The sequence below is a fragment of the Excalfactoria chinensis genome, chromosome 12, assembly GCF_039878825.1.
Source record: "Excalfactoria chinensis isolate bCotChi1 chromosome 12, bCotChi1.hap2, whole genome shotgun sequence".
Taxonomy (NCBI): Eukaryota; Metazoa; Chordata; class Aves; order Galliformes; family Phasianidae; genus Excalfactoria; species Excalfactoria chinensis.
The window spans coordinates 10,900,980-10,924,072 of record NC_092836.1 but is presented as its reverse complement, the minus strand read 5'-3'; the positions used below and the strand labels follow the sequence as shown (position 1 = coordinate 10,924,072).

At 48.5% G+C, this 23,093-nt stretch overlaps 1 protein-coding gene across 1 annotated transcript; it reads right to left on the bottom strand.

The window, feature by feature from the left end:
- Positions 1 to 2,446: 2,446 nt before the first annotated feature.
- RAB7A (RAB7A, member RAS oncogene family) lies at positions 2,447 to 21,533 on the bottom strand. The gene is made up of 6 exons (XM_072347177.1): positions 21,261 to 21,533; positions 6,505 to 6,565; positions 5,359 to 5,485; positions 4,352 to 4,570; positions 4,003 to 4,131; positions 2,447 to 3,798 (listed from the first exon to the last, which is right to left on the bottom strand). The coding sequence occupies exons 2-6, from the start codon at positions 6,555 to 6,557 to the stop codon at positions 3,703 to 3,705; spliced, it is 624 nt and encodes a 207-aa protein (XP_072203278.1). The 5' UTR covers positions 6,558 to 6,565; positions 21,261 to 21,533; the 3' UTR covers positions 2,447 to 3,702.
- Between the last annotated feature and the right edge of the window lie 1,560 nt (positions 21,534 to 23,093).

Sequence of the window (23,093 nt, the reverse complement as noted above, 5' to 3'; positions counted from 1 at the left end):
GGCTGCAGCGCGGAGCCGCCGAGTCGACGCCGGGGGTCCCCGCCCAGGCGAAGGGGGCCGCCTCCCTGCCGCCCCCCACCGCGCTGCCGCCCGGACGGGGCCCCCAGAGGGGTGAACGTCGGCGCGAAGGGCGAGGGGACGGGGGCCAGCAGCGGTGCTACGGACCCCCCGTAATACAACCCCCGGCAAATTCCGGCTGCAAGCTGAAGTTCGGGGTGGCGAGAGCGGAGAGTGAAGAGCCCGTAGGGCCGGGCCTGAGAGGGGGGCCCTCTGCTGCAACTCCTGGGGAAGCGCGGGGCGGGGTCCGTGTGCCCCCAGCGCAGTCGGGCCAGGAGCTGTGAGTGCGCGGGGAGAACACACTTGCCTCTGGGAGCCCACGCGGGGCTGTGCCGCACCCCAACGCCCACACACGTGTGCGCGCCCCGCATGCACACACGCGCCCGCAGTCCGCCCCTGCCCACGCGCCCCGATCCCGCACCACCTCGGCGCCACCTCCGCCTCCCCCGGCCACGCTCCGCCATTTCCCCGCCCTCGCCCCGTGCCGCCAGCCCGAGCTTCCCGCACCCTGCCTCCCCCTGGCCGGGCACAGTCCCCGCCTGAGGCCTCCTCGTGGGGAGACCCCCCCCTATTGGAGGCACAGCACCGGGATGGACGCACAGCCCCTGCTTGGGGTGGCGATCGCGGCCCTACAGCCCCCGGGGCACTGCTGCGATGAGTTGGGGTCGGGATCAGCCCTCAGTGGGGCCGGGTGTGGTGGGCAGATTGCCGTGAGTGAGGGGGGGGAACACGCAGACACAAAGGTGACCTGGGGGCATCCCTGTGAACTCTGCGGAGCCCCTAAGAGATGGGAGAGAACAGGAATACAAATGTATCAGAATAGGAAACATTTAAATACAGTGTAGCTGCACGGAGCCTGGCGGAAGACTGCCTGCCTCTTCCCCCCCATCCCAACCCCTGCTTTCTCCATGCCTCTTGTTATGCACATAAACACAGCACACATGCATACATACACCCATAGTGGTCACACAGACAAATATCTGGGCTGTAGTCAGGCTGACATCCATCCACAGCCATCTGCCCACATTGTATTTCCCCTCTGTGCACCATCTTAATACATTGTGCTTTCATACTACTGATGTGTGTAAAGCTGTTGACACACACGACAGCTAACCACACACACATACAGACAGCTGTTCACACACAGGTGTACATATGTACATAAAACAAGAGCAACGTGCCCCCCATACACATACATGCATATGGCTTATAGAGTACTCCTGAGAGGGGAAAAACTTGACACAACCACAGCTATCCCTATAACCCCTCTGCTTACAGATATAACTGCTTCTGCATGTGTCCATATCTTCACTCTAACACCACCCAGCCATGCGTGCATACATACCTGATACATGTGCAAACAAGCCCATAAACATGTATGCATCTATCTAGCTCTGCACATAAACAGGCACCTCTAACACACATAGGGACCTGCGGGCTTCTTTGAGTGCCCTCCACCTTTTGCTTTATGTCTAAGTACACAAAACCCTGTGTGTACATGCATATATTTTAACCCACACAATATATATGCATGCTAAGTTTGTGTAGATCGCATCTATGTACGTCAAGCACACAAACATTTAGATAAACACATTTCCATGTACTCCAGGCAGCCAGGAGCAGTTTCATGTGCCCTCATTTCCCCAGGTGCAGCTAAGCTGTGTGCACAGCTGGCTGCTGTGGTTGGGGCCGTTGGGGGCTGCAGGTGCATGGGGACAGGGCTGATGCTTCCCCTTAACACAATGGGCCCCACAATCAGCCCAGCCAGCATCATCCTGCATAAGCTTGAGGTGATGCTCTCAATGGCAAAGAAGGCTGGAATTCTTCAAAAAGATGCAGATAAGAAAGCAGCTCCGCCAGGACGTGGGGCTATTGGAGAGCAGTTGCTTGAAATGGACGTGGACAGCAAAAGCTAGTCATGCAAGAGAAAGCTGCACGAGGATAAAGGCATAAAGTAGGATACAGAGCACAAAGGATGTTAGAAGTCCCTTGAAATAACTGGCCTCATTTCTATTTGCTTTCTGGGTTGCTGGAGGCACAGAAGTGAGGGAAGCAGCCCTGAGTGCAAGCAGAGGTATAACAAGAGCAAGAGTCATGGCCAGCACCCAGGAACTACAGGCCTCAGTTGAGCAGACTGGACCAGGCAGAGAAGCTCTGCTCCACCTAAGATGCCCTTGGTCAGGAGTGTGAACAGCAAGAGCTGCCCTACTCAACTCTCTGGGGTCACCCAACTAAATAACACCTGCCCAGCCCCTTTTAAGGGAACAACTTTACAGTATGGGCAGCACAAATGAGTAGGAACCAGCTCAGTGGAAAGGTGAGAAAGCAGGAAGAAGAAAGCTTGTTAGTGAAGGAAAAACAGAGTCAGAAACAGAAGTAAACAGGGAAGTTCGTTCTCGTTTAGTTTATTGGCATCATGTTTGTCTCTTTACATAAGAGCTCAGCCTACGTACTAGAATGTAGACCTCTGGAAAACAGGTAGAAGGGCTCCATTTAAGCAAGCTACAAACGCAAGAACAAATACCAGGAAGAAAGAGAAAAGGGACTTAGATTGCCAAGTTTCTCCCATACCAAAAAATCCAGATTAGCAGTCAGTAAGAAGAAAGGGAAGATCCATAGTCCGGGTTCAACCATTCAGAAACAGCTACCCCAACCCAGGTGGGAGAGGAGCTCCTTCCACAGCACAAAGAGCCACCGGAGCAGCCCAGCTCCGGCTCCTTCTCATACTCGCTCCGGGCCATTAGGAGTTAAGCAGGAGGGGAGGTGAACAGTGAGGTCGTTTCATAGCTGTATTTAATTTTAAACCCAATAATCCAGTGTGCATGTCATGTCAATGCTGTTATGCAAATCTGAGAATTTAGATACAAGGTAGCCAGACAGATTTTCCAGAAGATGAAGCCTTTTGGCCTCAGAACAAGACGACTTACATAGTTCATCTCTACTGTACAGAATACTGCCTCTATCTGGACTCTGTGTCTCTAGCACACCACAGTTCACAAGTGTCCTCCTCACTCTCTACACAATCTGTGTTTCAGTACTTGAACATGTAATCCAGGAATTTTACACTAATTTATACATTTTTAATTGGTTGCATATATTAACATGTACTATAAGATTTCTCCTAAAGAAGCATTACATAATACATGGATACTGTAAAAAGATCTGATTAGTTAAAAGTAACAAGCATTAACAGAGATACATACAAAACTCAACCTAGTTAGACTGAGTGCTGAGCTTGCAATGAACTATGGGTAATCAGCCTTTCCAGTTGCAGCCTTCACAGGGGAAAACACAAGACAGTTAAAAATGTATGTAACTTGTTACACAGATTTACCTGTAAACAGTTTCTCTCCATTGGACACCTGGAATTAGATTCAGTTCCAAACATACAGAAGAATTTCCATTTTAAACTAAGAGAAAGGTCTGTTACCATGAAGTGTGATGTGGATTGTGCAGGGGGGGGGGGATGTGAGCTCTGAAGTGCCGGGCTCTCAGATGCTCATGGGAGATGGGTGGATTTTGGCAGCTGGAGATGGAATTCTTTTTACTTTTGTTTTTAAACCACAGAAGAGGGGCTGTGTGTGTTTGAAGGCCTAAGTGTGATATTTGTTTGTGAAGGACTGTGCTCAACCCCTCCCTCTTCCCTCAGCAGCTGCAGCTCTCTGCAGAAGCCTTCACTCGGTCATTCTTGTCTAGTTTGATGGGTTCAGGGAATTCGTTGTAAAGCTCCACTTCGGTTTCCTAGCGGGAGGGAAGAAAGAGTTAGTGCCACAGCTCTCTACGCAGCTCTCAGCACACAAACAGCCATTCTCAGCCGTGGAAAGCTGCTGGAGAAGCCCAAACCTCCCCAGCTCCCTGCACTGGCTGAGCCCAGCAGAGGGGACCAGCACCAGCAGAGGGCACCAGCCAACCCCATCATACACATGTTCTAAACATGTTTCATACCTGTTTAAGTGCATTTCGTGCAATCGTCTGGAAAGCTTGTTCCACGTTAATGGCCTCCTTGGCACTGGTTTCAAAGTAGGGGATGTTGTTTTTACTGTAGCACCAGGCTTGTGCCCGTTTTGTGGTGACCTGGGAAGACAGATAAGCAGCATTGCCACCTCCAGCTAGGAGGAAAGAGGACTTGTTTCCAAGTCAAGGCCTGAGACCTCTGCAGTCAACTTGAGCTAAGACTGCACAATTCTAGCCTCACTAAAACTATAGCCTTGATACAGAGCTGTTCTCAGCAGTCCCAGCTCTAGCAGCATAGGTAAGGCTGAGCATGTTCTCCACAGGCTTATTTAATACTCACTTGTCTGTTTTCTAGGTCGATCTTGTTTCCCAGGACAACAAAGGGAAAGTTCTCAGGATCCCTTGGACTGGCCTGAATGAGAAACTCATCCCTCCAGCTGTCGAGGGTTTTGAACGTGTTAGGGGCTGTGACGTCAAACACCAGCACACAGCAGTCTGCTCCCCTATAGAAGGCAACTCCCAGAGACTGGAATCGTTCTTGGCCTGCTGTATCCCATATCTGCAACAAAAGACAGGGCAAATAAGCCAGCTCTGATCTAAGACAAACACTCTGGTTGTGGAGTGTCTATTTCAAAGACTCTCCACTAGGTGTCTATAAGCCCCAGCTATCAAGACAAAAGCAACATCAGAAGGTTCAGGATATTTTTCCATAGGAACTAGGTTTCACAGACCAGAAACATCTTCCAAAAGATGGAGTTCACCACTGCTGTATCCAGCCTGGGCAAGCTATGGATCATTGTTCTAAGCAAGCAAGACCTGCCATTAGGATCAGATGGCAGCCTGCCTGCAGCACTTGGATACACTGGGACAGTTCAAACTCCCCTCTACTGGCTACAGCAGGGTTTTCACTGACTTGCTGTCAGTCTCACCATGGAGACAAAAGCACAAGATGACACACAAGCAGACTGGCAGGTTACGTGGCACTGTACCCACAAGAGTAAGGGCAGCACAATACGATCAGATTAAGAGTCCTTTTCCAGCCCTTTTCAGCTCCTGAGCACTAAGGAAGAGCATCTTTCCACCAAGAGTTTGTTGCTGTTTGTTTTGAATTGGGCATTGGCAAAGCTGCCACTAGCTGAGCCCAGACAAACTGATCTCTGCTTTTCCTCATTCAGCCCACATCCAGATTTTGTGAAAGAAGCCCAGCAGCAGCTACGGCCAAGAGCAATTTCACACAAGCAGGATTCACATCCAGTACACCAGCCCCTGCACTGCTCTGAACTACACTGAACAGATGCTTCCTCACAAGCATGGTCTAGACACCCTCCCAGCCAGAGTCACTCTTACCTGCATTGTCACTAGCCTGTCATCCACCATGACCTCTTTCGTCAGGAAGTCTGCACCTATCGTAGCCTTGTACTGGTTACTAAATTTCTTGTTCACATACTGGTTCATGAGTGATGTCTTCCCCACCCTGTACAGAAAGAAAAAAGACAATGTAGGTTGCTTTTACAACTATGTTTGAATTCACCACTCAAAATATTTCACTGCTATTTACTTTCTGCCATAACCTCCTGTTCAAGAGGGGAAAAAAAATCAGGGAAAACACCCACTTCTTCAAGAAGGGACTCTCACAGCAATAGGTGCTGAGGCAACACGCTGAGTAAAAGCATTAGCTGCATAAGAATATGAAGGCTTAAGGTCTTGAGAAACTATCTTTCACCATCAGTAATCTGATCTTCGGTAAGGAGTACACATCACATAGTGATCATAAGGGAGCTTTGCAAGATTAAGTGCCCCAGCAAAACCAGTCATCTTTAGTCTCTTCAGTTGGAGGAACAAGGCCATGTCAGCACAGCAGCATACACACCTGACAGGGGCTCAGAGGCAGAGAGCCTCCTCAGAGAAACAGCTCAGAGGGTTCACGTACACCCTTCAAGGCTGAGAAGCACTCCTGATCAACAGCTTGCTGGGCACAGCAGTATAAATAAGTGCAACTCATGGGAGTCAGGTTGCAGCCTGCTTAGCAAACACCTAACCTGGAACAGTGGAGCAGGCTCCTTGCTCAAGAGAGCAGAGCAGTAAAGCCTTACTTCAAGGGAAAGGCTCCAAGCAGATAAGTCAGAAACTAAGCAGGTGGCTCAACACAAGCTTTAGCTCTGACAGAGGCAGAGTTCTAAAAAGTCACAAAAATGCTTATTACTTTCTGGCTTTTGTTTTATTTGAAATGCTTATTTCACCTTCAAACTTAACCTCCATACAGAGAGGCTATCCAGTTTGGTCAACCCACTTCATTTCCCTGTTTAATATTACAGAACGTCTTCAAGATACTAAACTGTGGGGACTTCAAGCTGTAGGATAATCTGATACAATACCCAGGGCTGAAGAAATCTCCCAGCAGTGCCAACTTCCTGCTGTGCATCCAGACTCCCACTGATCACAGCACCGCTCCAGCCAGATAAGATTGGCAGCTTAAAGGCTCCCCCCACTTACCCAGAGTCTCCAAGGATGATGACTTTCAGTAACACTTTCTTCCTAGAAGTCATCTTTTAAACTAGAAAGGAAGAGAAATAATATCATGAGACTCCATCAGCAGGATATTCCTTAAGGCAGAAAGCAGTAAGCTTGGAGTCTGAGGAGCCAGACTGCTAGCAAAGAACCAGCAACTGGAAGAGCCTGGCAGTCCTGAGGCCAGACTTCCAGTGCAGCCTTGAACTGAAGCAGTAACCAAGTGTATGCCCACAAGACAGCTAAAATGCTGCATTACAGTGCCAGCTAGTGCCAGACTACAAGGTCTTTCTGGAGATAGGAAGCTAGCTACTGCCACCTCAACTTCCCAGAAGGTGGAGTAGGACTACAGTAACAAGCCTTGTAACATTGTTGCTGCCAGACCATGAGTTGCATCCAGCCACTCTTCGTAGGTGTGTGGCTGTAAGAGTGCCACCAATAGTTCATTCCATCAGCAAGAGTGAGAGTTGGGCTCCAGAGATCTACACTGTTACTTGGTCCCAGATCTCCTCCAGATCTGTGAAGCTGCAACTGTATCAGCTAGAACAGCTCCAAACACATTTCCGAATACACTTCAGCACAGAAAGAGCAAGTAAGAAGCCCTGAGGTCAGCAATGGAGGAAGGTCCCAAAACAATGTTCCCTACTGTGAGGCCCCTCTCCTTACATCAGGGAAATAAATAAGACCAAAAAATCTTTGTTGCTCAGGCTCCATCAGATCACAGACCCCAGTCTGGTACTGACCTGGTCTATGAGCTTCTTGGCTCTCCCCAAGCAGCTCCTGCAGGCTCTCTGCTGCTAAACAAGCCAGAAGACAGTTATAGATGCACTACATTGAATTCAGAAAATCTTTGACCAGGCTTCATGTACTAATCCCTTAAACAGGGACTTGACTACCCTAGAACTCTAATTCTACCACACCGACGTGCATTCATTCTACTACACAACTCCTACTCTTCAGGAGCTATTCCTGACTTTCACAGCTAAGGAGGCCTTCACTCTGACAACAGCATGAATACATGCCTCTTCTGAGCAGCTTGGTCCTACGCGTTCCCTGGGATAGGCAACAGCCCAGGCTGCAAGATCACTGCTACCCACTTCATCCTGCTGCTACAGGAAGGAACAGCCTCTGAGCTGCAGATGCCTCTTTCCAGATGCAGAGTCTAACTGCAAAAAGCCTTTATCATCAGGCTTTGAGCAGTGAAAGAAGGGCAGTCTTAGACCGTACCATCGAGGAACGTTGCATAAGCTGAAGAAGCTGTCCTGCTGCTGGTGGAGGAAGTGGTGCACTTTGGACTGCACCCACCTCATGTATCTAGTGACACATTGATGTGAAACACTGCTCAGACAGTAACAGCCAAAGGCTGTTGAGTAAACAGCCACATCCCATCCAAAGAGTTCACGCTGTCCTTAGATGGTTGTCAGTAGATACCACAGAGCCTGTATGGGACAGTTACTCCTGTTGTTAACATCTCTCCTCTCTGGTTACCTTGCTCAAGGACCCAGCTGACTATCAGTCAACTGAATGCCATCAATCAACCCCAATATCCAGTCTGCCTTCTGCTCAGGCCAAAATCCACACTTCAGCTCATCCCATGAACAGCAGCAGACAGAACAATCCATGTAAACTCTTGTGCAAATTGCACTTCCTATGTTTTCTGAGCACGTAGCTAAAGCAATGTTAATGCTAGTCAAGCCACGGACTTGCACAGCACAGTTGGCCCAGATGGAGTAAGAAACGTAAGCAGAGCCTTGAAACAGCCTAGAGACAGCTATGTATGGTGAACTGTCATCAAAAACAGCTGTATAGGTTCAGGTCTAGCGTGACAGTCACCCGCTTTCCTTAGGATTGAGGGAAAACAACTCACCCTGAAGCGACTGTGTCAGAACACAGCATGTACTGCTTCTATTTTCCTCCCAGTGTTTTTAGTATCGTTTGCCATCAGCTGCTACAAGCTCACTGCCTCCTGGTATTCAAAGCAGCTTTAGACAAGCTGGCATTAGCTCTCATGCTCAGGAAGGGATTTACAGCACCCTGTTACAGCACTAGCAGACTGGACCCCTCGTGCCCAAATTCAACATGGTCTTCTGAAGTCCACAATGAAATGAGGCAATGCTGCTCCATTAGGTCTCATCAGCTGGAAAGTAGCTCACTGAACAGCCACAGGAAGCATGAATCAAACCCAGCCCAGCCTTCTTCTCATAGCTTACTTGCTACCCCATCAGAGTGGAGGGCCATTACTGTTTCCCTAATGCTAGTCAGGTGAGGCACCCCACTTCCACCCCAAGTGATGCAACAGATGTGAGCAACAGCACAGCAGGAGCTGCCTCCACTCAGTGTTTGGTTTGGGTCACAAAGCAGTGAGGAGCTCCAGCTCCACCGTCCCTCAGCAGAGGTCGCTGCTCAGAGCTTCTCACCCCTTCTGCTACTCCTCATCGATGCTGCTTTGAAGCCTAGTCAGCAGATGGACCAAGCCCTCTTAACAACCATCTCTTCACACACAGGATGAAACACCAGAGTTGCTTCTTGCCATTCTCAGAGAAGACTGCCATTGGAGAGCAGACCTTATCTCAGGTTTTGAAGAAAGCATTTAATCCCCCAGAGCCTTCCCACAGAAGGAAGGCCCACTAGTTTAAGATCAGGTTGATCTCTGTAGCACTACTTTACCATTTCCCTGATCCTTATCACATTCTGCATGGCTGAGCAGGTATCCAGCAGCAGCACCAGCTTTAAAGCTGCTATTTGTGCCAAACAGAGGTGTGACTTGTCCTAGGGAGATCTTAAAGGCTCAAAGAGATTGAAGATGCCCTAGTATCCTAACTGGGGTCTCTAATAAAAGAAGCCAAAGGCTTAAACTACTCCAGGAACATAATGACATACACGTCCTAAGCTATTTAGATCTCATTTCTGATGAACTCTGCTACTAAAAAAAACAAACTACAGGAGAACAAGAATGCAGCTTCTGTTGACAGGTGAAGCAGGTTTGTATATCCATTAGGCAGTTAGTTCACATTAGGATTATTTCTGGTTACACCTGCAAGAAGCATGACATCACTAGGCCGAGCTGAGATGTAGCTTCCACAAGGTTCTCCCAGACTTTCAGTACAAGCAAACCAAGGTCAGGCACTACCGCAGTTCTGAACACACACACACACACACACACACACACACACAAAATTAGTGCTATCTAAGGCTGAGACCATTCTGTAATATGCATGTAACTTTATGATATTTGGTGTGACCGGCGCTCTTTAACATCTTTATTAATGACATCGATGAGGGAATGGAGTGCACCCTCAGCAAGTTTGCTGATGACACCAAGCTGAGTGGTGCAGTCGATACGGTGGAGGGAATGGATGCCATTCAGAGGGACCTTGACAGGCTGGAAAGCTGGGCTCGGGTGAACCTAATGAGGTTCAACACGGCAAAGTGCAAGGTTTTGCACTTGGGCCGGAAGAACCCCAGGCACTTGTACAGGCTGGGAGGAGTTGTCCTTGAGAGCAGCTCGGCAGAGAAAGACCTAGGGGTCCTGATGGATGAGAAACTTAACATGAGCCAGCAGTGCGCTCTGGCAGCCCGGAAGGCAAATGGGATCCTGGGCTCCATCAGGAGAGGGGTGGTCAGCAGGGATAGGGAGGTGATTGTCCCTCTCTACTCTGCTCTTGTGAGGCCCCATCTGGAGTACTGTGTCCAGGTGTGGGGCCCTCAGTACAAAAAAGATATGGAGATTTTGGAAAGGGTCCAGAGGAGGGCCACGAAGATGATCAGGGGGCTGGAGCACCTCCCCTATGAGGACAGGCTGAGGGAGTTGGGTTTGTTCAGCCTGGAGAAGAGAAGGTTGCAGGGTGACCTCATTGCAGCCTTTCAATACCTGAAGGGAACTTACTCCCAGGAGGGGAGCAAACTCTTCGAAAGGGCTGATAATAGCAGGACTAGGGGAAATGGTTTTAAGTTAAAAGAGGGAAGATTTAGGTTGGATGTTAGGGGAAGTTCTTTACTAGGAGAGTGGTTAGGTCCTGGAACAGGCTGCCCAGGGAGGCTGTGGATGCCCCGTCCTTGGAGGTGTTCAAGACCAGGTTGGACGGGGCTCTGGGCAACCTGATCTAGTAAAGGCGTATGTTTGGTGGCCCTGCCAGGCAGGGGGGTTGGAACTACATGATCCTTGAGGTCCCTTCCAACCCGGGTCATTCTGTGATTCTGTGTGGTTATTCTAGAGCAGCATCCTGCAAGAGTCACAGAAGCCCTTAAGATGGCAGTGTGTGAGCTCACACAGGGCTCCCATCCAGTCCCAGGAGCATTTCTGAACAAACACTTCCACTTTCAGAGAAGTCCTGAAGCGAAACATTAAGACCTGCTTCAAGACAACAGTTTTGTGTTACACTGTGCCAGGTCTCCAGTAGGGAGGTCACCTGCACAACTGATGATAACGCAGCCTACCAGCACACCCATCTTGCCTTGTTTAGGAACCAGCAAAGCTCCATCAGCTGGGAGACCAGTCAGCATCTTCCTCTCTCCTGGCCTTGCTGGTGCCAGAGGAATGATGCAGCACCTTCTCAGAGAGCAGAGCAAAGTCTGTCCACTCAATTTTTAATGCCTATCCCTGTAAGAAAGCAGGCCATTACCAGAGTGTTGACTCCCAAGAGATTCAGCCTAAAACAGCACATTCACTGTCATGAATATTACCACCTGTGTAAGACTGGCCTGCAAGAGGAGTAAGGGAGAATCCTCACAACAGATCCACACATGTTGCTGACTTAGCTGACCAAACAGAAGACTCGGGAATTGTCTGATGAAGCTCTGTAACACAATTGCCTAGATGCAAGAGCAAAGAAAGCCTGTGCCAAATCTAATTAGACTTCCCTTGTCGCTTCAAAGCACATTACAATTGTCCTTTCATTTGCTATATTAAGACAGCTGTTTTAACTCAAGTAGAAATGGATGGTTAAGGATTCCTTAGAGACATTCATGTGTCAGGTGACAGTACAGGCACTTCAATATTAATTAGGTTGGTGCAAGCAAAGAACAGTAGGAGCTCACACTAGCAACCCATCAGACCTCTTATATTAGTTACACTCAGACAGAAGCAGGCCTTGTGATAGAAACACCCTGTTAAATTGCTCAGGAACAGTTTGTGTATAGAAATAGCCAGGCTTCCAGCTTTATGGAAGATACCAGCATGTTGGTTTTAAGCCTGCCAATAAGCCACTGGAGCAGTTTGTATCACTGCACCTTCACTATTAAACAGCTCAAATCATGGTCTTAACCAAACAGCAAAACAGCCCCAAGCAGAAGCGAGGTGAACAGGGCCATTTGATAAGGAGCCATCTGCTCCTTCATCTAGCAGCCTGCCACCTGCACCCTCCACTAGAAGGTAGCACAATGCTGAATCAACATCGTTGGAGCCCACTTCTTTTCCCTGTACTTTGGCAGGGACATTTAACACTGCACAGACAAGGCACAAAGCTGTTGGTGAGCAAACACCAAGCAGACAAACTCACCACAATACTTAAGAATACAGTTTTACATCCAGTCCTGCAGACAGGGCAAGAGTAAGCAGGCATTCCACGAGAAGGTACCCCATTAAGAGATGGGCTCGCCACAGCCTGAGCAGAGGAACAACCATGTGAGAATTAGAAAAGCCTTCTGCAAAAAAAACCTTTATCCTGGAATTCAGAAAAATAACTGTCCTGAAAAGCAGCTACATACATTTCCGGCACAGAAATGCTCCCTCTTCTCATGTGGGGGAGGTTGCAGAGCATTAAGCCTCCATAGCCAAAGAGTTATTTTTATTCCCGTTCTGAAGGGTTCTGCATTTCTTCAAGGAGACTGAAGCTGGAAAAATGATTCAGAACCAGCTCAGACTGAACCCGTTTCTTCCCTGAACCAGAAAGTTTCCAAGGATGTTTGGCACTACAGGAGGTGACATCTGCTTGGACCTTCAGCCACTGAAGTGAGAGGTTCACTGGATGTTTATCCTGTTCTTACATGACCAAACAGGAGACTGGCTTGTATCAGCTGTCCCATGCTCACAATGAACTCAGCTGTGACCTTTTAAGCAAAGACAATGAAAGGCCTCATATTTTGGTAAGGTACATAGTCTGTGATTGCAGTTAGTTGACCAGGACCGCAATTCTGCTTGTAGAGAGCTCAGGTGGTCCAGAAAGTCTGTCTTGACATGTCAGTAGTCTCCACTTGCAGCAGGGCCTCAAGCAGGAGCTGAGCACATCCTATCAACACAGTTCTGTAACAGCTCGGTTCCATCTACCTGCTCATGCAGAACATGAATAAGGTGCCTGCTAATGTAAAGCTACAGGTGCCAGCACGAGCAATTCAACATGACTGCTTATCTGAGACAAGTGGAAATCAGCCTCTAACATTTAATGCATTCTCCAGAGCCACAGCTCTGTCCTTTCAGCTGGAAATAAGGCTGAAAGCTGCTAAGAGGACAGTCAGAGACTGTTACTTTTGTATGAACATGGATTAAGAGATGCTAAGCTGTCTGCAAGGAGCCAGAAGAAGATCTAACTTGTGGGACAGCACCTAAGCTGGTGTGTTTTCCCTCACCAAACTTGAACTCTCTATGAATGGAGAAGTCCCACACTGAGGATAGCTGCAAAAGCACATCAAGTTCTGCTAGCAAGCTGAGCCTTGCAATGACAGGAGCTGGTAACCTGCTCTCCTCCCATGACAGATCTAACCAATAGCTCAGGCTCTCCAGCTGTCTGAGCACTTCCCATATAGGATAGTTTCACATCTAGAGAAGAATTGTGCTGGCTTTGTGCCTAAGCAGCAAGGTGTCACACAGGTAGAGAGCTTGAGAAAACTGCGCTTTACATGGGTTACCTTCCTGGATGACAGACTCCAATGGAACAAGATCAGTGGGCTACCACAGTACACTCAGAAATGCTTCCAGGCTTCACCAATCCACCACAGCAAAGCAACCAGCTAAAGCAAAGCCCACACCAAAGGCAGCTGGCAAGATATTTCTGTGACAGTTACACAGAAGAGTACATTTGAGATGCTACTGATACAGCAGCAGCTCAAAACTGGTTTCCACCTCCTTCTTCCCCACACATTTGTGTTCCTGCTGCAACCAACATATTCCCTCCTGCTGGTACCCAGCCAAGAGCTCACAGCTCATTGTTCCCTGCTCAGGAGCAGTAGCAGCTAGGCTGCCTGCTGCTTACTGCAGCTCTGTCAAGAGCCAGCTTCTGTCCAGTTGGTACCTTTCCCAGCCCTGTGAAGCAGCAATTGCTACTCAACTTGGAACAGAGTCTCAACTACAGGTTACTATTTGATACAGCATTTTACACAAAAGGTATCACAACTTGTGAAGTGTAGGTATGCAGTTCAGCATCTTCTAACCTACCAAGGAATCAGAATGCAAAAGCTTCCCCTTTCTGAAGAAAGCCTAGAGCTTTGCATGCTTCCTAGCACACTGACCACAGCTCAGATCAAAACAGAATATTAAAACATGTTTCAGGATCCCAGGGGAATCAGCTTTTTGACTAGGGCTGGCTGCAGCAAACTCCCACCCTGTTTTGAGGGTGGAGCTGCAGCCTTCAGCACAGCTGCTCCAAAACCAAGCTGAAGCAGCCGGCCACAGCTCAGCAATGCAGCATGGAGCTTAGTGCAACCAGCTGCTTCAGCACAAGCAACTGGTATGAGGTGGTGCTAGCAGCCAGATGAGCTGGTCCAAGAGCTCGCTGCTGGATGGTGTGATGCCAGACCTGTGCACACTCCTCCAGCCACACATGAGAGCTCTGGTAATTCCAAAGAGGACACCCCAACTGCCAGCTCGGCCAGCTCCAGGACAGAGGGAAGGCAGGAGCAATGGTGCCAGTGCCTGGTAGGAGTGCAGTGGAATCACAGGACTTGCACATGAGAAGGGGTCAGCTCTCCCTGAGGTCCCAGCTCAGCTGGGGCTCTGTTAGTGCAGCAAGCACAGATTTGGAAAGCAGAGCATTCCTGAGAGGCACTGATGCACATGATTAGTCAGGCTCAAAGCCCAAGCTTTCAAAGCCAAGTTCTCCAGGCCAAGCCTCACTGATTCACAGCCCTGTTACACCTCCCGGCACTCGTCCAGATCAGAGTTGTTTTGTGCCTGCACAACCCTGGAGCATTAGCTGGGAGAACTGAACAAGTTTCTTACTCTGGAGCTGCCACCAAGTTGTGACTGCTCAGTAAGTGTCTAAACAAGGTAGAACCTGCCTCCACCTCCACAGCCCAGAAACAGAACCCTAAACATGGTTTAGGTATCACCACAGCCCCCTGCTCTGGAGGAGGCACTGTTTTGATCTGATTACATGGTCAGAGATGGGAGCTAAGCAAGCACGAGTTCATTTGCTTACAGTACAAAGGTAAATGTGTCTCTGCATGTTTAGTCAGACCACCTGCATGCTTAAGAGCAGTAGGAAAGGTCTGGAGGTCACATCTCAACATCTACACAAACATTACTTTACCTGCTCTGCTGCTCATTATAAGATTACAGCAGTATAAGCAAGCTCTCCCAGCTGAGAAATGCCCTGAGCCTGAGGAAGGGATGTACAACACCTGCAATACAAGTGTAGATATGCTGGATAGCCATCCTCAATAGCTCGCTTTGCTCATCATCAGCTAGAGGACAAACACCATCATCTTCACAGCCAGCAGCAGGTATTTTGAGGTTGCAACTGTACAGGAAGGCCTCAAAAGCAGCAATGTGCTAAAGCACATAGCACCAAGTCCAGGACACTCAGAAAAACAAAGTGCTGAAGCAGCAGTTTTCATGCTGTACAAAAACAGCCCCGTGAGAAAGCCATATAGAAAGCTTCCCTCAGAGCTGGATGTTCCTCAGTCAGGAAGTTTCTGAGTCCATCTCACCCAGACTTCCTCCAGAAGGCAAAGGTTCCTTACCCTACAGGATATCTTTCTCCCAGGAATGAGAAGACACTTAGGAGCCCCAACAGACTGAAAGCATGAGCCTGAAGATTTCACTTACCCTCCTTTTGTAGGCTCAAGTTACACTGCCACTCAGGTATGAATATTGATGCGCCCCTACCTCCTAGGAGGAAGCAACACTCCAAATCCCTCGGGTTTTCATGTAGTTCCCAGCTAACTCCAATCCTCCCCAGGGATAAGGCTGTTACAAGAGCAGGCATGCTTGCTTTAACACCCCTCCCCCTTTATTAAAGCAAGCTCAACTTCCCCTATTCTGCCCTGGGGGAGACAATCTCAGGATGTGGGAGGAGAGCTGAGCACATTCACTGGCTGCTGGGAGACACTAGGCAGTAAGCCATGTGTCTTGACTAAGGGCCTTGCCTACACAAAGCATTTTAGCTTTACCAGTGTAGCTTCCATGTTGCCATGCCTCTACAAGAACATCCTTGATGGAGACCTGCCAAAGCAAGCTACACAAACCTTATACAACTGAAACATGGTATGGTGCCCATACAGCCTGGATCACACAGCCAGTGCTGTCAGCTTGGTGGCACACAGCCACCTCATCAGTGGAACCAAACAAGCTTCAAGAACCTCTATATGAATACTGAAAGCCCAGCATGGTTCCCATGTTAGTGAGACACAGAGGCAGCTGGGTTATAATCCAGACGATAACTAGTAGATAAGTCTGACCAGTTTAAAATACTGCAAGTTCATCAGGCCACATGAACCCTCCACCATACCCAATGTTATTTTTCAACTACTGGGATTAATTTCTAGCTTTGTCTCCAGCTTGCTAAGATTTTACACATTCCTATCATGCTTTCAGTTTTAGAAACACAGACAGAAGGCATTAGATATTCCTTGCAGTGGTAAACAAAACACAGATCTCAGACCTTGCCATTGGTAAACATGCCTTATTTTATCTACTGCTGGCTGCTAGTTTCCCCAGTTCCTAGAGGCTGGGCAGGAAACAAGTAACTGAGAAGACTTCAACAACGTTTCAGGCACTCAAGTCACAAACAGTGGCATGAGGGATAGCTGCAAGACTATGCACCTCATAGCCGTTCTGCTTCAGCACTAGGATCCTAGTAAGTGGGACAGGACAAATACTGATAGGAGATGCAATCCTATACACACAGATGTGAAGAACTACAAAACCAGCATTAACAGCAACACCCTTCCTCTTCTTTCAGGAAGTCTTAATCTCAAGAATGAGTCTGCTCAAAGACAGGTGACGACTTCTAGAGACACGCTGCAATCTAAGAACTACACCTAGGTCTGTGAGCAGCAGTCCTGATCCTACTCACACTCAATACCTCTTACTATGCTAACAGTTTGCTGAGCAGGAAGGGCAAGTACTGCAGTCACAGGATGGGAGAGAAACAGCTCACCATGACAGCTGAGTCAATGCCTCACAAGGAATTCCTACCGTGGAGACTGTTTCAGACTCATTCTTTGCACCTTATTCCCTCTTGCACAGTTCCTGCAATATCTACCAGCTCTCTACAAAGGACTAGAAGAGTCTCACTGAAGTGACTTGTGTGGTGTTATTCAGAAGGCAGTGCAGGTAAACTATATCTTTTTGCTAGAGGAAAGATCAGAGCTGGGGATGCCTTAGTTACAGCTGTCTCACCACTTGTGCTCAAGCCAATATTATCACAGTGCCAGATTGCAGTTCAGATACATTATCAGTATCTGGGAGTCAAGTGGAGGAGAAACCTACAGAGCCAAGTGACTCAGCCCACTTGAAGGAGACGAACACCAAGCAGGCTACTATTCAAGCTGTTTCCCAGCAAAGAGAGACCCAGTGTTTGGTAAGGACTCATTAGACAAGACTGGCAGCCTCAGCAATTGAGGTCCAGGTACTCCACAGCCAGGAAGCCTCCTAAGGCAAGCACCAGCTATCTGCCTTCACTTTCACCCACTGCATAACTAGTCCAGCTAGTCTTCCAAGTAATCAAAGCTGCAACATGAAGTGAGCTAGGACAGGCTCTAGAAAAGTCTTCCTTGAGTAACTACATAAAGATCTAGCCATTTATTTCAGGAATTCCTGCTTAAAACTCAAGCAAGCACAGTTACACATACAAATGTCAGCTTCAGGTGATAGTTCTGGATGATCAAGAGAACAAATCACTCACTACCTCAAGTGCTTTCAAACTGCACAAATAGGATTCTTGGCACAAGTTTACACTTCAATCCATTTCAAGTACAACACACTTCTCATGAAGCTTCACTGCCATGTGAGAACAGTCCTGCCCTCAGAACAGGTTTCCCAGTGCAAGATGTCAAGGCTATTTGAGATCAGCTGCAAGTCAACACACTCCTGCGGCCCAGCCAAGCTTGTTCCCCTCCGTCACTGACCAACCGTGAGTTAGCAACAGCAGTGTTGACACAGCTTTCTCATGCGTGAAGTGCTGGCTCTGGCACCGGGGAGGAGGAGGAGCAATCTCACAGGAGCAGCACTAACAGCAACAATGACATCATCACAGCGGATCTCCAGCAAGCAGAAAATGCAGAAGCATGCACACAGAGTTCAAGCATGCTACAGTCTGTGGGGATGCAGCAGGAGAAACAAGCATACTGGAAGCTAGCAGCAGCCACGTGATAGAGGAGCATCCCTTCACTGCCTACTATTTCTGAACAGCACAACTGGAGCCGCTGACCTTGGACACTCATTTGGAAGTTTTATTCAAGTCACATTTAAAGGGAAGTACGTCTTTTAATAAAGCAGTTAACTATAAAACTGCAAATGGGATTATTAGCAATCGCCATTCAATTTGCTACCATGCTTGATCCTGTTTTGAGAAGCAGAGCCCACGCTTGGATCGCTGCTGCAGAAAGCAACCTTTTATCCTCACAATCTAGCGCCACAACTTGACTGTGTCTGAAGGCAGACTGCTACACAACTGCAGGAGATCATTTTGAAAGGCTGCAGGGGGAAGTCAACTCAACCCCAACAGGCAATTAAACTGCAGTTATCAAAACTATGCTGAGCAAAGAAAGTGCTTCAGTATCTGAAGGATACTGGATTGCTGTCAGACGAGCAGCATACAAGGCATAAACATACTAGCACTCAGTCAATTCAGCACCCAAGTTCATTTTCATCTGCATCCCCTTCTACCAAGAGGAACTCAGTACCAGCAAGCCTAGCAGAAAGAGCTTCAGAGCGGGTCAGGTCACAGCCATGGGGAAGCCCAGGAGGCAGAGAACACTGGTAAGCACCAAACTCTCACTTAACACAATCAGTTTAATTCTGTTACTAAATAAATTGGTATGCTACAACAGGAGGGACTGCAAGCACCTGTGAGCCCAGGCACTCATAAGCTCATTCCAGAATGCAAATATCCCAGTGCCTTATTCCACAGCCTTCATTCTTAAGGCCAGGCTCACCAAGCACCATCTCTGGATGAAACATTTGAAAGAACATCCTCACTCAGCACAAGCAGTTTTGTTTACAGTCAAATGTTAAGTTCCACATGAGCTAGTCTCATTCTTGCAGAGAAGTCAGACTAAAAACTCGTACATGTTAGAAACAAAGCTATATATAGTTTTGCACAGATGGCTTGATCTTAATTGTCATGTTTCCTCAAGGACAAGCTTTGCCAGAGATCTGCTCTGACAGGTAATTCGTATGACCTTCCAAATCAACAGCAGTAACTTCAAAAAGGTGCTTCAGAAATTCAATCTGGTAAAACTCTTGGCCCCCAGACATTGGTTTTGGGGTAGAAAACAAAGGAAGATGTTATCTCCCTGAGACAACAACACAGGAGAGATCCAACAGCAGAGTTTGTATGCTTTCCATTTACAATTCAGGATTCATCTGCATCAGGACACATCTGTGCTGCTCTGGGTAGTGGTTGATGCACTGAATTTGGCAGAAAGGAAAGGATGACCGTAGCAGAGTCACTGCAACAGTTATTTCAGCTTTTACTTTGGCATCTTTCCATTTTAAGGCATAAGTCTCAGTGTGCCATGCTGAACTATTAATAGAGTACCTGAGGACAATGACCACTGCATGACACCATGGACAAAAAGGAAGTTTAATTAAACAAACTTCAGACCTTACCACTTATACCTCATGCTGCACATTAAGAAAGCAAGAAAATGATAGTGGATTTTTCAGAGCTTTCCCTATTGAGAGGTCAGATCTGACAGTTTTCCTACACCAGGAATATTAGCCTAACCATACATAAAGAAAGGGCAGCATTTTGAAGTGGCAGTATTAGAGCTACTTTGGGTTCTAAGGACTCAGGCATGGTGAGCCTGTTCATTAGTTCATGGAGAGCAAGTCATGTGTTCAGTCAGCTGTTGAGAGTCACAAGGAGGGGGGGGAAAAAGAGACAAGTATACTTGTTCTTCCTGAAGAAGTACAGCAATGAAGCTCTGATTATTAAACAAGGAATATTCAAATGACTCCACCCAACACAACCTCAAACCTATCTAAGTGCAGAGTACATTCACTTCAGCAGCCCAGCCCATCTGAAAGCACAGCAAGGCTGCAGCCTCTATCATACATCACTAGTACCACCACTGATCACACACAGAACAACCACAAGGGAGCCCTGAAATCACAGCCAAGCACTACACACAGCTGGTAATGTACCACCCCCGAAGGTAACCCCCCACTTTCCCAGCACAAGCCCACACCAAAAGGCACAGGTCAGAGCTGGTCAGCCAGGTGCTGGAAGCTTTAACATTTCCAATTCACAGTTATCAAACAAAGAACAGCCTGCTTACAGCTGGGAGGACTTTGTTCTATCATGTTTACTCATAAAAAACCCAACACATATCCCAGCAGCTCTGCTTATCAGCAAGTATTTTTAGCTCGCAGGAAAACAGTGCTGAGAATTCCATCTTTTACTCAAAGAACTCAGAGTTACTGGGAAAGATGTTCTCATTCTGATGCAGTTACCTCTCTTCCTCCAGATTATGGCACTATATTTTTTTAAGCTGCCTTACTACTACAAGAAATCCACTATTTACAAGGAAGAAAATACATTTCTCTTTAATACAATGATTAAGTATTCCTATATTTATTAGCCTCAATATACCTGGGCATTAATAATGCATCCAGCATTTAATTTACCTTATTACACTCCGAGCAAAAAGCACTTCCAGCATCCATTCCCATTCCCATACCCCTTAGAACTGACTCAGGCTTTGCACATGCTGAGAGCTCCTTTCGCAATAACTGCCAGCCCTCCCAGCCTCCCGTTTGGCAGCATTAATCGCTCCCTAGGCGGCCTGCTTGTCTCTAAAGCAGCACCCAGTACCCCCCCAGTGCTCCCCAACCCATCCCACTTGAAACACAGCCACCATCTGACCACCCAACCCCCAGCACTGGGGGCAGCCCCGGCTCCGAGCCCTCTCCGTAGCGCAGCACGCCACACACAATGCACTCGAGGGACCACCGCGGGCCTCTCACAGCGAGGACACCCCCACACGCGCCTGAAGAACCGCACAGCCGAAGGAAGGCCTCCGTAGCGCCGTGCCCAAGGCGCTGGGCGGAGAAGCCCTTTCCTAGGGAGCCCTCAGCTCCATTGTTCCGGGGGAAGCGCCGAGCCCGGCCCCAAGGAGGCGGCAGCTCGACACGACCGCGCAGCGCTACGCTGGGAGCGAGCAGCCGCCGCGCCGGCACCGGGCCGAGCTCCGGTGAAGCACAAAGGCGGCGCCCCCCGAGCACAGCCGGCCCCGGCGGCCCCTCCGGCCGCAGGGAGGGGCCCGAGCGGCACCCCCCGCCCGACAGCGGCGGCTGGGCCGAAACCGGCACCTCCGACTCAAACAGCAGCGCGGGCACCGCTCCGTATCTCCGTACTCACCGTGGTGCGTGTGCCGCGGCGCCCGCCCGAACCTCGCTGTCCCTCCCCCGCTCGTCTCGGTCGGCTTTATCGGGCCCAACCACCTCCCCGCTTTCACTTCCGCCTCCCCCCCAACAACTTCCGGTCACGGGGTCCGCCCGGTGTCACTGACGTCATCACGGCGCCGGGAGCCAGAGGGAGGGGGAGGGAAGGGAAGGAGGGTGCGCGTGTCACGTGAGCGCTAGCTGCCCGCCGCCATGTTGTGCTGGTGGGGCGGGGGGAGCGGGGTCGTTCTAGCTGGAATGATTTGATGATTCCGCAGTGCCGTGGTTCGCTTCTCTTTCTTTTTACACAATACAAATAGATATTATAGCAAACAGACATTTACCGCTGCAGAAGCCTCAACGTATTTCAGGCACTGAACCCGGAAGTAAGAATGTCTTCAGCTTTGATTTGTTCCCATTGTGACATCTAATCTCTGTTTGCTAGTCTGTGCCATCCAACGAGGGACAATAAAACATCATCTCTTTGGTCCTTGGACTGAAAGGGATCCTCCCTTCCTCTTGCCAGTCCATAAAGTGGCACAGTGAGCAGAAATAGCGTGGACACAACAAGATTCACTGTGTGCTGATTTCAGAGAGGTCCGGGGAGCCAACCTGCACCTTGACTTAGCTGATGTTTCTCATAGTTCCTAATGCACTCACCCACTCCCCATGGACATACAGCCACCCCACCTTGGACCATCTGCGATGTGAAAAGCTTAGAGGGAGCCTGACTTTGAGGAGCCCTGGGACCCTCTTGGGTCTGGAAAGATAAAGCTCCAGCTGACCATCCTGTCATCCCCATGCAAAGCTGGCCTCAAGAGCTTTGCAATGTTATTTCTCTTGCCATCTTTTGCTTTCCAGGCCAGCTTCCTCAAAAAACTCATCGTAATGTCAGAACTTGCTAAAATAAAATTAAAAAAAAAAAAAAAAAAAAAAAAAAAAAAAGGAACTAAGCTGCAGCAAACACACAATATCTTGTTTTTTGTACTCCCAGCTAAACCAGATTCACCCTGCTTCTTCTGGCATTTTGTCCACTAGAAATCTTCTGCTCTTACATGACCACATAAGCATTTCCACTGGCAAAAGCACAGCTGTAGTCTTTTGCCTGCCCTCTTCTCTAATCCCTGCCTGCAGTACAAATACTGCTCTGGTAATCTACTGATGCTTCCTCCTTTGTAGTCCTTAGCTGATTTCTAAATCTTACAGCAGCAATACATGAAAGTAAAACTCTGGCTCTTGACAAGACGAGATCACCAGATACCAACCACAGGAAGCAGCTGCAATCATGTTATCTTATGCCAGATCTCTCTAATTCATGCTTCTCCTGAAGTGCTAAGGATGCTGCATACAGCTCAGGGGATCACTGGCATCTCAGCTCACTGATGAAATACAGCTGCAGGAGGCTGAATATCATATAAACAAAGCACTGATAAAGGGTCTAGATGCATCTGTCGACGCCTGAGACTCACAGGGACACCCTCTTAGATCTAAGTGCCCATGCTGGCTGTGGCATGGCAAGCAGGGAGAAGCAATTGTCTGCTTCTGTACAGTGGACAAAGTAAAACAGCCACCACACGGCTTTGTCACCACCACAGTGACCTGGAGCCTAGACTGGTGAGAGCCAAAGCCCACAGCAAACTCAAGTGTCACAGGACAAAGGCATGTTTCTGTAGTTCAGACTTCAGGCTAGGGAGCAGAAAGGTGCCTACATCCTATTCACATCAAGAGGCTGTCCCACTGATAGCGATGGTCTTTTGAGACCCTCTGGGTCTCTGAGCTGATCTCCCCGGTACTGAGGTTCTCCAACAAC

Bases quoted from the DNA above. Each gene is read 5' to 3' on its own strand.
- RAB7A (XM_072347177.1), bottom strand. From the start codon at position 6,557: ATGACTTCTAGGAAGAAAGTGTTACTGAAAGTCATCATCCTTGGAGAC. The intron at 4,132-4,351 runs GTGAGTATTAAA...CTGTCTTCCCAG, and splicing joins TCGACCTAGAAAACAGACAA to GTCACCACAAAACGGGCACA. The intron at 3,799-4,002 runs GTATGAAACATG...CCCTCCCGCTAG, and splicing joins CACGAAATGCACTTAAACAG to GAAACCGAAGTGGAGCTTTA.